At 44.3% G+C, this 17,126-nt stretch overlaps 1 protein-coding gene across 2 annotated transcripts in view; it reads left to right on the top strand.

The window, feature by feature from the left end:
• Positions 1–15,503, top strand: part of si:dkey-12j5.1 (probable assembly chaperone of rpl4) — a 181,917-nt gene extending 166,414 nt beyond the window's left edge. For both annotated transcript variants that reach the window (XM_042332441.1, XM_042332442.1), the window contains one exon: positions 15,244–15,503. In XM_042332441.1, the coding sequence (XP_042188375.1) occupies positions 15,244–15,430 (187 nt within the window). In that variant the 3' untranslated portion in view covers positions 15,431–15,503. The remainder of the gene's footprint in view (positions 1–15,243) is intronic.
• The last annotated feature ends 1,623 nt before the right edge of the window (positions 15,504–17,126 follow it).

The following is a 17,126-nucleotide window of genomic DNA, read 5'->3' as shown; positions in this document are numbered from 1 at the left end:
CAAGGATTATTATTATTATTATTATTATTATTATATCCTTCCAAGTAACCAGTTCCTTCTGATTACCCTCTGGGGGAAGAATTACATCCNTTTTTCTGCCTTAAAATTACCCTCGCTATGCCCTCAAACCTGTGTCCACTTAATCAAACATATCTTGTGCCAATGTGGCTGAGCAGCACACCAGTGCAATTACAAAAAGGCCATGTTGTCTCTTCAGCAAAAGAACCTAAGGTAGCCTTTCGATTTCTCTGTTAATCTCTGCAAATAACCCTCACCAGCTTGCTGTAAAGATATCCTTCAAATCACAAATTGCAAAATTGGCAAAATGCCAAAACAGGTAAACTAGGACTAAATTCATCAACTGATTTTCAGTGATGAACTAAATTAATATTTATCTGCAGGTTTCTTCAGCAGTATAATTCTAATAAGACAACACAGCCCAAAGACATTATCAAGTCTATGAAAATATTTAAATCACAAGTGGGAGACAAACTAGAATTTCAAGGAGGTTATTAACTACGTATAAATACGATTTGCTATCATTGTCCATGAAATGAACAGTTATAGCCTGCAGTGGTAAATTGAATGATGTTAACAATTATGCTGAGGACAGATCCATAATCGGTCTGTAATCAATTTTTAAAAAAATATATATTTTCAATATTATTTCCCTGGTACAATCTTTGAGCAATTGTAGCTGCACTTTGCACGCTATCGTTCCTGCATTGTATCATTATCTGCACTGTGTGATTCCTGCACTGTCCATAACTGCATTGTGCTTTCCATTGTATCATTGCCTGCATTGTTCTTTGTACTATGCTGCACTTTCACTGAATCATTAACTTTGCTTCTGTGCATTGTACTGTATTGTTAGCTGCACTGTGTTTTGCACTGTGCTATGTGCTGCAGTCTATGATTAACTGCATTCAGTTGGGGTATTCAGACCATTTGAGTTTGTCTGATATTGAAACCGAGTGTTGTCTTCAGAAGTTCGTTGCCTCAAAGCTTTTAACACATGTCCAATATTATTTGTTAACTCCTTTCTAAAGATTATGGAACGGAGGTCCGCCATGGAGGTTGACTGGTTGCAGTAGATTAGTTGATTAAAATGTTTAATTGACAGAAATTGAAATTTATTGTTGTTGAGCCAACCAATCTGGGAATAGCAGACATGTTATATCAACCTTTCCACTCATCTTTCATTCCTTCTGCCTGATGTGACTCAGTTCATAAATCAACTGCCCAACAAAACAAAGCCATATAGAGCACTAAAAGTGCCAGGCTTGATCCCTGAGTCTCTGCTGAGTTTGTTGAATTCAGAGAAGGCTGCACTAGGAGCACAGCAATTGGACTCAGTGTCTTTGCATTCTAGAGGGGAAGTATAATCCAGAGACTCCTGTTAGAAAATGTGCATGTTTGTGTGTACATTAGTTGAGGACTGTGTATGACTAGTGCTTAACCGCCCAGAACCCCTCCCCCCTTCCTACTTTCACCCCAGTTATAGCATGACATTTGTTATGTTAATAAGAAAATAATGCATTTATAGTGCCTCGTCATAGAGTCTCAAATAGTGAGTGGCAATGACATCATTGGGGAAACTAGCTTCGAGGAGTTGTTGAGCCTGTCTGTATGTGGGAGCTAAATTAGTATCAGCAGAGATTCACCTCGATTGTGTAATTTCTACTACATGTATGTCAATTTGGATCCCAGATACTCTCAGACTTAGTAACATCTCTGAGTTAATTTAATCAGCAGTATCAATTTCAATGAAACATATTCATAAAGTTATTAAAAATGGAGTGATGAGGGCTGTTAGGTTAGTGGTAATTCAATCTCATGTCTTCTTTGAAGGTTGTGAAACTGTCTCTTTAAGGAGATTAGATTCAAATTTCAATAGCATCTCATTTAAAAAAAAGTTGACTACTCCCCTCCCTTGTATTTTTAAAATTATATTGAAGCATTTATCCGTAAGAGTAAAGTTTCTGAAGTAAATTGCATTACGTCAGATAGACTAGGTCAGACAAAGGTTGCTATTTTGTGTTATATAAAACAGCAATTTCATGTGAAATTTAGTAATGGCATTTGATAAACAATCCTCAGCATTTTCTATGCCCCGCTCCCCGCTGTGTGCCAATTATTGACAAAATATCAGTGAGGAAACCAATTATAACCTTTAGGTTTAAGTTTAGAGCTATCTGAACATTGCTGTTGAAAAAGTAACTGCGGTTAATGCATGCTGTTTGTGTAAAGACTTGGTGTGTTCGGAAGCTAAACTGTCAAGAGAAGATTTGAGGCTTAATAGAATCTTCACTCTCAGTATCTTCATGTGACTTACCTGTGTACCAACCCACGCGTGTGAGTATGATTAAAAAGTCACTTGTGAAGAGCAGTTGCCACTAACTGGATTGCTGTGATGCAACAACACATCTGTGCCATATCCCACTCTGCCTTTCCCCACCTCCACAACATCGCCCGGCTCCACCACCGTCTCACACCGCAGGGCGTCAAGACCCTCATACATGTATTCATAAGATCAATATAATAAATAATAATAATAATATAATAATAAATAATAATAATCCTTGTATTTGATATAGCGCTTTTCACGTCTTCTCGACCTCTCAAACTGCTTCATAGAATAGACTGTAAAGTGAATTGACTGTATATTTCTGGGCGAAACGCGACAGCCAATTGCACACAGCGGTGTCCCACAAACAGTCGTGGATTGAAAATGACCAATTTATTATTGTTTAATAATTTTGGAGGGATTATTATTAGGCGTGTGGAGTAAGGAAACTTGCCCAAGGTTGCATAGTCCAGGCTTGACTATGCAAACTCCCTGCTTGTCGACCTCCCCAACTCCTCCCTCCATAGGCTGTAGATCATCCAGAACTCTGCAGCCTGTGTCCTCTCCCGTACCAAAATTCCTTGCCCAATAAAAACCCTACCTCTGAGACCTCCTAACCCCCCTAACAACCCACCCATTCCCTCCGCTCAACTGGCTCTGGCCTGCTCCATAGCCCCCGACCCACCCGCCTCACCATTGGCGGGAGAGCCTTCAGCCACTCTGCCCCCAACCTCTGGAATTCCATCTCCCAATCACTCTGCCTCGCCCCTTCCTTAGCCTCCTTCAAGTCCCGCCTCAAGACCCTCCTCTTCGACCATGCCATCGGCCACCCCCCTTCCCCTCCCCTCCCTTCTCCCCTCCAGAACCCAGCTCGGGACTGAAATGCTGTACACTGTCCAGTGCCTTGGGATGTCCTCCCGACGTGAAAGGCGCTATACAAATGTAATCTTGTTGCTGTGTTTCAAACTAGAAAGCTCTATAACAAATGTAAGTAGGAATAGTGTTATTTGTTTCATATCTTTAACCATTCCTGAATTACAGATTATTGAGTCATGGGAAACTAGGAAGTGGAGGCCAGTCAGCCCATTGAGCCAGTTCCACCAGTTTATTAACAAAACGCAAAATACTGCAGATGCTGGAAATCTGAAACAAAAACAGAGAGAGCTGGGAAAACTCAGCAGGTCAGGCAGCATCTATGGAGAAAGGAAAAGCACTTTTCTTTCGCCATAGATGCTGCCTGACCTGCTGAGTTTTCCCAGCTCTCTCTGTTTTTGCCACAAGTTTATTAGATCTGGTCAGATCTTTTAATCCCTATCGAATGCCATTTCACCATACCCTTTAATACCTCTACAACCCATCTATCTCTTAATTATCATCTCTATTGATTCTGCCTTTACAAGCTTTCTGTGGTAGTGCTTCTTCACATCTTCATAACCTTCTGTAAGAAGAAATCTGACCTCATCATTCTGGTTTTAAGCCTATTTCCCATTGTAATGGATCCCTCCACCAGAGGAAAGAGTCATTCGTCCACTATCAGATATCTGGCCGACCACCCCTGTCCCCTCAAAAAGGCCAAAAAAATCATACCAGCAGTACCTCGATACAAACTCTGGTGTCCCCAGGCCTTGGCTCTTGCCAACCTGTGCTTAATACACTATAGAATTAGGTAAGCACGGTGCGTCCTTTCAGGAGAGAGTATGTCTTCCATTCCAGACACACGGAAATCTCTACATGTTGAACTCTTAAGTCTGGTTTGGATATTCTTAAGAATCATGATGGGTTTCAGACAAGCATGTGTCAGTCATCAAAAGTGCTGTCAAACATGTCATTAACTTTCATTATTTTAAATAATTCAATCAAATTACCACTTAACCTCCTCTCTGCTGTACGGAATATAGCCCCTCTCATCATAATTTATTAATAAAGATCGGTGAATAGTGGTATTTTTTCAAAGAGAGAGACAGCGAATGGGGGTAAGCCACTTTACAGTAATGCAATTAGTACACGTAATACTTGGAACATCCTCCCGACGTGAAAGGCGCTAAACAAATGTAATTTTGTTGTTGTTGTTGTTGTTGTTATAACACTCTAATTCAGTTCCTGAGGACATTATTACACAACTGGAATCACCTCTATGACGTAGTATTCATGCTCCGGGAGTTGATACAGTATTTTTGCTTTTAAAGCCTAGGATTACAGTTGCTTGTACATATGTTGATAAGGATTACCTTCAGGTCAGTGAGCTACTTTCAACAGCAGTATGACTTCAGAAGGAAATAGCTTTTTATTCTTTTGCTCTCTGAAGCATCTCGCTGAGTCTTGCCTGCTGAAAGGAATTAGATGAGAATGAAGATTACTTCAGGGCAGATTTTTTCATAAAGAAATACGCTGAACACTGTCAAAAAGTAGTCTGTGAATAAATTGAATACATTTACATATTTTCCATTTGTTTCAACTGTGTTGTTTGTAGATAATTGTACAGCACATAAATGCATCAGCACCTGAACAATTGGCAGGAGGGTTTGAAATATTTGCCTTTATGGAGAAGGATTAGCTTTTCTGGGGTTTGAGGAGGAAATCAAACCAAAGTACTAAGAAAAGTGTTTCTTTTTGATGCTGACATCAGCTCAGCTTTACAGAGTTCTGGTCTATTTGATGAACACTTGCAACATTTACCTATTGATGTGGAGAAATAAAATACAAAAGTTTAGAATATAAAGTAGTTTGCAGCATGCATTTTAGTCTTTAAAAGCCTAGGGAAATGCATTATAAAAAAATCTAAGTTTGGGCCTATGAATCATTCCTGTAAGTCATTGATTTAATGTAAATCAGAGGATTATTCAGCTTCATGAGTATGTCAGCAGTTAACTAATTCATTGCTTTACAGGTATCAGCCTGGCTTATTTGGTAGCACTCTCCTTGGAGTGAGAAGGTTGTGGGTTTAAGCTCTATATCAGGACTTTGAGCTCACATAGTCTAGGCTGTGCTCCATTTGGGTCCTGAGGGTGTAATGCATTGTTGGAAGTGCCATCCTTCTGATGTGATGTTAAATTGAGGTCCCTTCCATTAATATTTANTTTTTAATGTTCAGATGGACATGACATATTTGAGGAGATGAAATGCAGTGAGGGCGTTGATGCAGAAAGATTTCCTATTGCAATCCTAGAAAATGAGAAACCTTGTAGGTCGGGAAAAAAAGATTTAGATAAAATAACACTGAGGGAGTTGTTTTGAAACACGTTTCTCACCACCTGCAAGATATTTATGACCTAAATTTAGATTGCAGTTAAATGGTACCTCAGGCTTTTGGCATAAATTTGCACTGCAACCTTGATGTCTTCATTGTTTTACAGCATAATGTTCATTTTGGGAAATGAACACCACGCTGTAAAACAATGGAGACATCAAGGTTGATTCAGATATTGTATTACAGTCCTGTACTAACAATAATGTCTGAATGACTTTCTGCCAATGACCTCAAAAAACTTTCAAGATAGCAGGGTAATGTTATTGTCCAATCTCAAACTAGGAAGGTTGAATTCATTCAGTCATTCATGACCCAGAGCCCATATAGTTAATAGCTCCTGATAATATAAATAACAGAGGTTCCCAAAGAGAAGCAATTCTTGATCACAGGTTTTGTGATGGCGCATCCTGAGGATAAAAGTTATCTGAGTGTTAAATGCCAATGTGTCAAGTTTTATTTTCATAGCCTTGGCAAAGATTGCCTTCTTGGATATTAAATGCCGCCAAGCAGAAGCCTGTGAATGAAGCATGTGAGAGAAGACTGGAGCCTGATTGCATTCTATGCCTTTCTATAAGTCTGACATCTAACTCATTGCTACTGTGGGCTATTATAAAAAAAACTCTGATCAGTAATTGAGTTTGAGAGCACCATTATTGACCAGTTTCCAATCCTAATGTAAGTCATGTTCAACGCTGCAATTCATATTAGGTTCTGGTCTGTAGCGCATTAAGTACGATATTAAAATCTAGGAATTGTGAGGTTATAAACCAAAGTAATATATTGTGGAGAGTCAGAAGTTGTGAGAATGAGGAGAGAGTTGGGTAGTTATTTTCCATTTTGGTACATTTTCAAACTGTGATAGTGACCAAGGATTGTCTCAATTTATGGGTATTTAGCAATCCTACCAGTTAGCTGACATCATGAAAAACATCATTAAGTGCACAAGGGTAGGGCTGGTAAATTTACTGACAAGCAGGCAACAAGATGTCCACACCTTTGAGGAGATATTTGTTGATATCTACCTGCACCTTTTTCTTAAGAAAAAATGGTTGGTGGGAGGGAGGTCCTTAACTAGATAATAACACTCCCTGTTTTGACGCTGTATGTAAATCTGGTAGTGAGGTTGAAAAGGGCATACTGCATGAAACATACTGTGCACTGCAGTCTGGTGAGGTTAGGACATGGCATGGTGTAAGAATAGGTAACTTCAGAGGAAATTCATTTTCATATATTGCAGAAAGTGGGTTCCAAATGGACTGAATGTTTAGAATTTTCTACAATTCTTCATCTGTGACCAGGGCTCCCTCTGCCTCCTTGTCCTCCTGGACCTCTCCGCCGCGTTCGACACAGTTGATCATGCCATCCTCCTCCACCGCCTTTCCTCCGTCATCCACCTCAGTGAAACCACACTCGCCTGGTGCGAGTCCTACCTCACAAACCGCCAGCAGTACATCTGCACAAACGGCTTCTCCTCCCGCTCTCACCTGGTTACCTGCGGGGTACCCCAAGTATCCATCCTTGGCCCCCTCCCCTTTCTGATCTACATGCTCCCTCTTGGGGATGTCATCCGTAGACATGGGGTACATTTCCACATGTGTGCAGATGACACCCAACTCTATTTTTCCACCTCTCTTAACCCCCAGTCCCCTGATGTTCTGTCAGCCTGCCAGATCTCAGGGGCTGGATGAGCGTAAACTTCCTGCAGCTGAACGTTGACAAGACAGAAGCCATACTCTTTGGCTCTCGTCAATGTCTAAATTCTCACGGCTCTCACCTCCTCCACCTACCCGACCTCCCCCTAAAACTCTCTGAACCCGTAAGCAACCTAGGCGTCAGGTTCGACCCCCAATTATCCATCCTCCCCCACATCCGGTCCCTCACCAGCACCGCCTTCTACCACCAACGACGCATCGCCCGTCTCTGCCAATACCTCTCCCTAAAAGCCGCTGAAACCCTAGTCAATGCCTTTGTCACCTCTCTGCTGGACTATTCTATCGCCCTCCTCGCTGGTCTCCCATCCACTACCATCCATAAAATCCAAATCATTCAAAACTCTGCCGCCCGCATTCTCACCCACACCAAACTCCGCTCCTCGATCACCCCAGTCCTTGCCAGACTGCACTGACTGCCTATCCCAGAGAGGATCGATTTCAAGATCCTCACCCTTGTATTCAAGTCCCTGCACTCCTCTGCACCCCTCTACCTCTCTGACCTCCTCTCTCCTCAAAACAGTGCCCGTTGCCTTTGTTCCTCTGGGTCTGGTCTCCTCCTCGTCCCCCGAATCCTCCACTCCACCCTCGGCGGCCGTGCCTTCAGCCACTATGCCCCGAGGCTCTGGAACTGCCTTCCTCATTCCCTCATTCCCTTCGTCTCGCTCCCTCCCTTCCCATTTTCAGGTCTCTGCTGAAGACCTTTCTTTTCGACTTGTCGCCTTCCTCCCCCTCCCCCTGGCTCGCTCCCAGGATCCGTTTCTGTAAAGCGCTCAGAGACGCCGTCCGGCGTGGAGGGCGCTATATAATCCAAGTTGTTGTTGTTGTTGTTGAACCTGACTTTGAAGTCAAAAATCGTGCTATAGATTAAGACTAGGTTAAAATTCATTTTAAATTAACATGTTACTTTTGCAGCTTTAGTTGTTTTCCTGCCAAGGGAATATAAGTAACAGTAAGTCTTAAGAGCCAAGGAGACTGGGCTGGGGGAACACTGCAGTGGAGATTGTAGACAAGACTTCAGTGTACCCTGACTGAATTATTTTGAAATGAAAATAACAATGAATTGTGCAAAAATTTTCTACAGCGGGCTAAGTATCTTACTCAAAACCAATTGGCTATATTGTCAGATCAACTCTGGCTGTTGTCTGGTGCAGCTCTTTTGCCTAATATTTTCTATTCCTGTCCATCTCAGACCACCTAAAGAGTAGCAGGAGATTGGAAGGATACCTGGATACAAAAGTGTCACACGTGTCAGCTCCTTTTGGTAGACAAACAGAGCATCATTAAACTTCTGAACACGAGTTTAGCTCTTTTAAAGTGCTGATTGTTCCTGGAAGGTCGGAATGCACGAGAGCAGCTTTCATCCCTTGTGTAATGTTTACTCAGCAGATCTGATGCCAGTCAAATTTGAAGAGAGAGAAAATTGGTTAGGAGCCTGTGGAGTTTCTGACAAGCCATATTTCTAGAAAAACAAAACACAATTAACCTCCTTCAAAAGCAAAATCCAGTGTATTTCCTATAGTTAAATGTGAACAAGACTGAGGCTCTCCTGATTGGCTCGCGCCATCGCCTCTACGCCTCAGGCTCTGGCAACATCAACCTCCATGGTTGCACACTACAACTCACCAAGCCAGTCAGGAACCTCGGCGTCTTGTTCGACCCTCAACTGTCTTTTCTTCCTCACATTCAAGCAATGACCCGCTCTGCCTTCCCTCACTTCCGTAACATCACCCGACTCCGCCACTACCTCACCCCTCAGGCCACTGAAACTCTTGTTCATGCCTTCATCACCTCCAGGCTCGACTATGCAAACGCCCTGCTTGTCAGCCTTCCCAACTCCTCCCTCCACAGGCTGCAGATAATCCAGAACTCTGCAGCCCGTGTCCTCTCACGCACCAAACTTTGTGACCCCATCTCCCCCATTCTTGCCCGACTCCATTGGCTCCCTATCCTTTAGAAGATCCAGTTCAAGATCCTGGTCCTCACATACAAAGCCCTCCATGGCCTCGCCCCACCCTACCTCTGCGACCTCCTAACCCCCTAACACAGTCACAGTCACGGCCACCCACTCGATTTGGTGATCACCCGGGGCCTCAGTGTCTCGGATGTCACTATTACCGACAAGGCCATCTCTGACCACTACTTCATCTCCTTCACCACCTCCACCCCCCTCCCCACCTCCACCAGACCCACCACCATCTTCTACCGCCCTTGGAAGAAGTTACCCCCACAATCCCTAACCGATGCCTTGGAGTCCTCTGAACTCCTCTCCCTCTGGCCTTCAACCCTCACCGACCCCTCTTCTCCTCTCTCCCTCCTCCACAATACCCTCTCCTCCACACTCGATACTCTTGCCCCCATCACTTCCCGCACTGTCTCCTACTCCCGCTCCTCCCCCTGGTACACCACCCACCTCCGCTCACTGAAAAGCCAGGTGCGGGCTGCTGAACGCACCTGTGTCAAATCTGGCCTAACGGTCCACCGACAAATCTGGCTGGACCTCCTCAAAATTTACCGCTCCACTCTAGCCTCGGCCAAGTCGTCCTTCTACTCCAGGATAATCCTGGAGGCGAAGAACAACCCCAGGCTACTGTTTTCCACCACAACCCGACTCCTCCGTCCCCCCGCCACCCCGCGCAGGTCATCTCCTCCAACCTTCACTGCGAGGAGATGCTGGATTTCCTTGAATCCAAGATCAAGGGAATCCGCTCCGCGGTCACTTCCCCTCCAACTTCCACCCACCACCCACCCCTTCCCTCCCACACTCCGACTCCTACCCATCCTCCCCTACACACCTTCGTACCCGTTTCCCCACCCTCTGTCACTGAACTCATCCTATCCCTAAAACCAACCACCTGCTCCCTTGACCCCATCCCCACTCCACTCCTTATCTCCCAGCTCCACTTTCTTGCCCCACATATCACTGACATCATCAACCTGTCCCTCTCCTCTGGCTCTGTCCCCATTCCATTAAAAACTGCCATCATCACGCCCACCCTGAAAAAACCCTCCCTTGATGCGTCGCAGCTATCAAGCTACCGGCCCATCTCCAACCTCCCCTTTCTCTCCAAGGTCTTGGAAAGAGTTGTCGCCTCCCAACTGCGCTCTTTCCTTTCCACCCATTCTCTTTTTGAACCCCTTCAGTCAGGTTTCCGTGCTGCCCATAGCACAGAAACTGCCCTGGTCAAGGTCACCAATGATATCCTGACCATCTGTGACCAGGGCTCCCTCTGTCTCCTCGTCCTCCTCGACCTATCGGCAGCATTCGATACGGTCGACCACGCTATCCTACTCCACCGCTTGTCCTCCCACCTCAACCTTCAAGGCACTGTCCTTGAATGGTTTAGGTCGTACCTTTCTCACCGTCTTCACTTTGTCTCAACGAATGGCTTCTCCTCCACCCCCCGTACTGTCTCATGTGGTGTCCCTCAGGGCTCTGTCCTCGGTCCCCTCCTCTTCACCCTCTATATGCTCCCCCTCGGTGACATCATCCGCAGACATGGAGTTAACTTCCACATGTATGCGGATGACACCCAACTCTACCTTTCCTCCTCTACTCTCAACTCCACGACCACCGATGTCCTGACAGCCTGCCTGTCCGACATCGAGTCCTGGACGAGAGACAACTTTCTTCAGCTCAACGTGCGAAAAACCGAGGCCCTCCTGATTGGCTCACGTCAGCGCCTCCGCACCTCAGGCGCTGACACCATCAGCATCCAAGGCTGCACTCTCCACCTCTCAAAGCCAGTCAGGAACCTCGGCGTTTTGTTCGACCCTGAGCTGTCCTTTCTCCCTCACATCCGCACCACAACTGGCACCGCCTTCCATCACCTCCGGAACATCGCCAGACTACGGCACTACCTCACCCCTCACGCTGCTGAAACCCTGGTTCACGCCTTTGTCACCTCAAGGCTGGACTATGGGAACTCTCTCCTCGCCGGCCTTCCCGCCACCTCCCTCCACAAGCTGCAGGTCATTCAGAACTCTGCAGCTCGTGTACTGTCCCGCACCAGGCTTCGGACCACATCACTCCCACCCTCGCTCGCCTCCACTGGCTCCCCATCCCCCAGAGGATTGATTTCAAGATTCTCATCCTCACCTACAAGGCCATTCACTCCCTCCTACCTCTCCAACCTACTATCCCCCTACCTGCCTGCCCGTACCCTCCGTTCCTCTGGCTCCGGTCTGCTCCACGTCCCCCGCCCCAACCGCCCTACCATCGGTGGTCGGGCCTTCAGCCTCTCAGCCCCGAGGCTCTGGAACTCCATCCCCCAGTGCCTTCGCCTTGCTTCCTCCCTTTCCTCCTTCAAGGCCGGTCTCAAAACCTTTCTCTTTGACCGTGCCTTCAGCTCCCCTCTCGACTCTCTTCCCCCTCCTCGCTCCCTCCCTTCCCTCCCCTCACCCTGACCATTTCCCCCCTGCTCGGGTCATGACCCAACTGTACAGCGCCTTGGGACGTCCTCCTGACGTGAAAGGCGCTTTATAAATGGAATCTTGTTGTTGTCTTGTTGTAACAACCCGCCTGCTCCCTCCGCTCAGCCGGCTCTGGCCTGCTCCACGTCCCCCAATCCACCCGCCCCACCATTGGCGGGAGAGCCATCAGCCGCTCTACCCCCAACCTCTGGAATTCCATCCCTCAATCACTCCGCCTCACCCCCTCCTTAGCCTCCTTCAAGTCCTGCCTCAAAACTCTTCTCTTTGACCATGCCATCGGCCACCCCCCTTCCCCTCCCTTCTCCCTCCCTGGCCCCAACGTGGGCCTGAAATGCTGTACACTGTCCAGCGCCTTGGGACATCTTCCCGACGTGAAGGGTGCTATACAAATGTAATCTTCTTCTTCTTGTTGTATTTAAATTCAGTGGATGGTTTCAGGAATGTTCAAGTCACTATTATTTGTCCTTCTGAACAAAGAACCATTTGAGTTATTTTAGTCACTTTTCCTAGCATTTTTAAGGGAATGATATGAACAGTCTGTGTTGAGGCTGGGACAATTTAGTCCAGCGCTTTGGGATGTCCTCCCAACGTGAAAGGCGCTCTATAAGTGTAATTTTGTTGTTGTTGTAGTCTTTTTTGTGTACAGGATGATTTTGGAAATTTGGGATTGTTTGGAAGGATCAGAGGTCACCTCATGAAGGTATATACATTTTTAAGTAGGATTGAAAAAGGAAACCCAGAAAGATACAGTCAAACAAAATAATGCAAGTTGAGGGTTGCAAAGAGCAATTTCAGACAGGGGGTATTTCTTTGCCTAGAGATAAATAATGACTGAAACGGGTTACCAGGAAGGGTAGTTGAGGCCAGGACTCTGGACTCATTAATGGGAAAACCATAAGGTGGGTATACTAAAAGGATGAGATCAAATATATGAAGGACCTTGTTCATATAAACCTTTCTTGTGATCTTGTGAAACAAACCCACTGTTTACCAGTCTAAGTCTTTATTCATTTTTTGGGAGCTGGTATTTACCTTTCAAAGCTTTGGAAGATTAAAATGTAAAAATGAATGGAGATGTTTCTGTAGGTTGTGCTGCAACACCCAGGCCTGCTTTTATTTCTTTAATTGTTGTAAAACAGGGTGATCTGGCCTAGGATGATTTCATCTGTTGTACTAGCTCTCACCAACCCGCTCTAACCCATTCTGCGCGGGCTCCTATTCCATCTATGTAAAGCACTTTGAGACGTGCTTGTGCGTAGAATAAATAAAGGGTAATGGCTTTCTGTGAAACTAATTTCAGAAATGCAAGTATCTGAATAACGTACAGGTGTTTTAAATCACAACAAAGCTGTAAAGCATTGCGGTTGGAAATTACAAATGTATTTGATAGGATGGCATTGTGGTTGAAAATATGGTATTCACAACTTGGATTTACAAAGTATGGGAAATATCAAACACTGCTAGTGACTAGATGTCTGACATGCAGACGCACAGCTCTGGCCCTCCCAGAAAAATATTGCGTTGGAATGGCACTTCCATTCATCACAATGGCCCACATCCATTTCCTGACACCATTCGATATTTACCATCTTCTGCACATCCAGATTGCAGCCTGCAAATTTTTGACCTGACCGAGAACACATTTTAAACCTCACCGAGTATCCAGTTTATCAGATTTGAAATGCTATTTGATATCAGAAGTTCATTCTTGTAAGGTCATATTCAGTTTGCCTTATTCATTTTTTTCTTTTTAGTTCAAAACAACAATAACAACTTTGTGAATCATTAGGCAAGTCTTTGCAATATAAAACACATTTTTAAAGGCCTACCTGGAATTTATACCTGGATTATCCCTTGTCCCTTTTGCTCCACCATCAGCAGCCCTGATTTCAGCCACAACGTCCTAAGATCTGGAACTCACTGCCCTAATCCCTCTGTCTTGCCCCCTCCTTGTGTGTCTTCAAATCACAGCTTCCTCTTTGATCGTGCCTACAGTGACCTCCTCTCTCTCCTTGGGTCCATTTCAGCCTCCGTCATTGTTAGATGCTCCAAGATCCTACTCCACACGAAGATGAATGCAAGGTGTTGTTATCCCTAAAAATGCCAGTTTGCCCCACCCTTCCTGCCACCGTGCTAAGGGGTAGGCCATCATATTTGGATACTATTGCAGTATAAATGGGATCTCAGTCTTCAGGTCATGCACATTTGTAATCCTGATTTGTCTATATTTTTCAACTGTACTGCTGTTTCAGAAAATATGGCCCAATTCCCAGTGTCCACAGTGCTTATTAAAGCAAGCTCAGAATTACAGTGCAACCTAACCCTAACCTAATCCTAACCCAACCCAAACCCTAACCCTTTAAGTATTTGTTGTGTGCAGTGCACATGAAAAAATAGAATCATTCTATCACCCTTTGCAAGAGATCAGGAAAGTAAAATAAAAATAAAGTTTTTCGGGAAAAAACAACTAGAGAGACTTTCCACTGATCGACGAGTCAATAACTAAAACAGAAAAAATGAGAATTATCATAAGGGGCAAAATGAAAATGAGAAGGGGGAGTTTAAAAGATTTTTTACGCAGAGGGTTGTCAGAATATGGGTTACCTTTCTGCAAATAGCTGGTGAAGCTCAGTCTCTAATAGCAGTTCAAAAGGATTTGAATTAACAAGTGAGGTAAAATATCATTAAGAGGTATGGTAAAGAGCAGCAGAGTTGGATTAATGTAGATAGTATCAATGGGGGAGCTGGCACTAGAAGACACTTTAGACTGAATGGCCACTAATTTCTTTGATTCAAAATAATGATGTTTAAATAGTATTCAGGCATCTAGCTTCAAGACACCAATCATGTGGGTTTCCCGGATTTGCTGATGAAAAATCAATACCTGCCCAGACTATAGGGATTGGATCCGAATCTCCAATTATACAAGATTGCTGCTCTCTGCCCAATATATTAAAATTGTGGGAGAAATTGCAGCAGGGTTTATAGTTAGACTTTTGCCTTAGTAATAATAATAAAGGATATACTGTGACGGTATTTTGTAGGTGAAACATGGCTGCTCATTTTCCACACAGCATTGTCCCACTAATGCCCCTGAAGTGAGTGACCAATTTTATTTTGGGAGATTGTTGGACAAGACACTGGGCGAAACCCCCTTCTCTTTTGGAATAGTGGCATGGGATCTTTAGCATCCACCCGAACAAGCAGATGGGACCTTAGTTTAATGGCTCACCCAAAGGATGGCACCCTGGGATTGCGCTGGACCGTCAGACTATTTGAGTTCAAAGTCCTAATGTGGGCTCAAACCCACAACCTTCTGCCTTGAAGAAGAGAGTGCTACCAACTGAGCCAGTTTGACAACTGACACATTACTGGAGTTGAGGAAGATTTGTTTTTTGAACACCAGAGGAGACAATTCAGCTTGTGGTGCTTTCCGAACAGCATATCGTCTGGCAAAGTGAATTACGAGTTGTGTTAAACCTTACCTATTCTCTTGTGTTTTGCAGCTTTACACAAAGCTCAAGTGTGATGACTCCCCACTGCTGGATCACACGGAGCAGCTCCTGGCAGACCTGGGAGGTGCTGAGGGCTCAGAGCCTTCAGACGATGAGCAGCCTCCCACTGAGGATATCCAGGATGACTTTGTGGAAAGCAGTGACGAGGAGGAAATGGAACAGTGATTTTTTTTTTTGACAGGAACATTTCTGTAAGGCAGCGGGAGCTCTTCCATCAAAAATATTAAAGGAATAGTTTTTTTAAATAAAAAGTTGTCTCATCCTTTTGAGGAGGCAGCAGAAAGGGGGGAGCTGAGTGCCAGCTGCAGCTGTTTCCATAATGACAGTCTGTGCATGATATTGTCCACAGAGCTGAACTCTGCAGCTCACTAACATTTGCAGATGGGTCCCGACACCTGTGAGCCTGACCTCATTTAAAATAAAGTTCCCTTTTCACACTTTGAATATAAGGTCTTCAAATAAAGACTTTTCCTATGAAGATCGAAATGCTCGCAAACATGCCACTGACATTTACCTTTCACTGCTGTTATTGCCAAAGCAGGGTCGGCAGCGAGACCTGGTCAGTATTGTAATACTTCGGGGATGGCTGAACTGAAGAATCTGGCTTGCAAGTCAGAAACATGTACTGACATTGCCTCATCGATGTCTGTATTTCAGAGCCAATTATGTTCTGCACAGCCCTGTAATAACCTGATCTGCCTTTTCTTTATATATAGAATCATACAATACAGAGGGAGGCCATTCGGCCCACTGTGCCTGTGCCGGCTCTTTGAAAGAGCTATCCAACTACTCCCACATCCCCACTCTTAACCCATAGCCCTGCAAAACTTTTCTGTGGAAAAGGTTCACGTTGTGGATTCCACGGCAATGGTGGCAAGACTGCATGTGTGGCTGGTGGAGGTTTGAAAGATAAGTTTGTAGCTTTCATTTCTTGCCATAGATCTTCCTTGATGTTTGGGTGGGGGGTTAGGTCCGTGCACATTACCGATAGGGAAAGTGGGCTCAGTTTTATCTACTGCTGTGTGTTGCCGAGGCCTCTGAGGCTGGTGGCTGTATTACTAACCCTGGAGGTGCTGAGAAAACCACCTTTTCAAGTGTGTCTTGGAAACTCCGAAGGCAGCAGTGCCCTTATTTACCTAACAATGATGCTGAGGAAATCAGAGATGTGTGGTCGTACAAGCATTCCTTGTAAGATAAATGTAACATGAGCTGAACTTTTTTTTTAAGTGTTACAATCCATTTTCTGTAGCGCACTTATCCTTGATAAGATCATTTTCAAATGAATATATTTTTGGCAAATTCGAAATTGTCAGCATTTTAACTGTACCATGTTTCCTTGCATAAAACTAGGTCATTAACTCGTAACCATTCCTTGCTTCTTAATGGGATTAGGCAGTCTTCCGTTAGTGGGAAATGTACCTGAAATAATTCTTGAGTCTGCATGAATAATTACACCATGAATCACTTCACACTGTCGGAACAAGACGTGTGTATCCTAGGAACTGATTAACAAAACTAAATGTTTGTAATTAGCACTTTCGAACAACATTAAGTGCTCAAACAAGTAAAACGCTGTAAACAGTTGTTAAATATCACGCAATGTAATTTCAACTGCACAATACCATGAAGCAGCTGTAAAGTCAGATCCAGGCATGTGAAAGGTATTAGCAATTTCCTGAGTTTTGAAAAACTCTTCTTAATCTTAAAACCATTGTCTTAAAATTTAAAACAGTTCAGAATTGTTTTGAAAACATTTAAATTAAGTCTTTATGAACAACAGAAAAATGCTTCCAAATTGAGACTGGGTTTAAGAATTTTTCAAACTTTTGCTTAATCTTATATTTTTAACGCTGTGATTATCTGCAAAAAGTTAT

Source organism: Callorhinchus milii, unplaced genomic scaffold (genome assembly GCF_018977255.1).
Source record: "Callorhinchus milii isolate IMCB2004 unplaced genomic scaffold, IMCB_Cmil_1.0 Scaffold2, whole genome shotgun sequence".
NCBI lineage: Eukaryota > Metazoa > Chordata > Chondrichthyes > Chimaeriformes > Callorhinchidae > Callorhinchus > Callorhinchus milii.
This window is presented reverse-complemented; position numbering and strand designations above follow the sequence as displayed.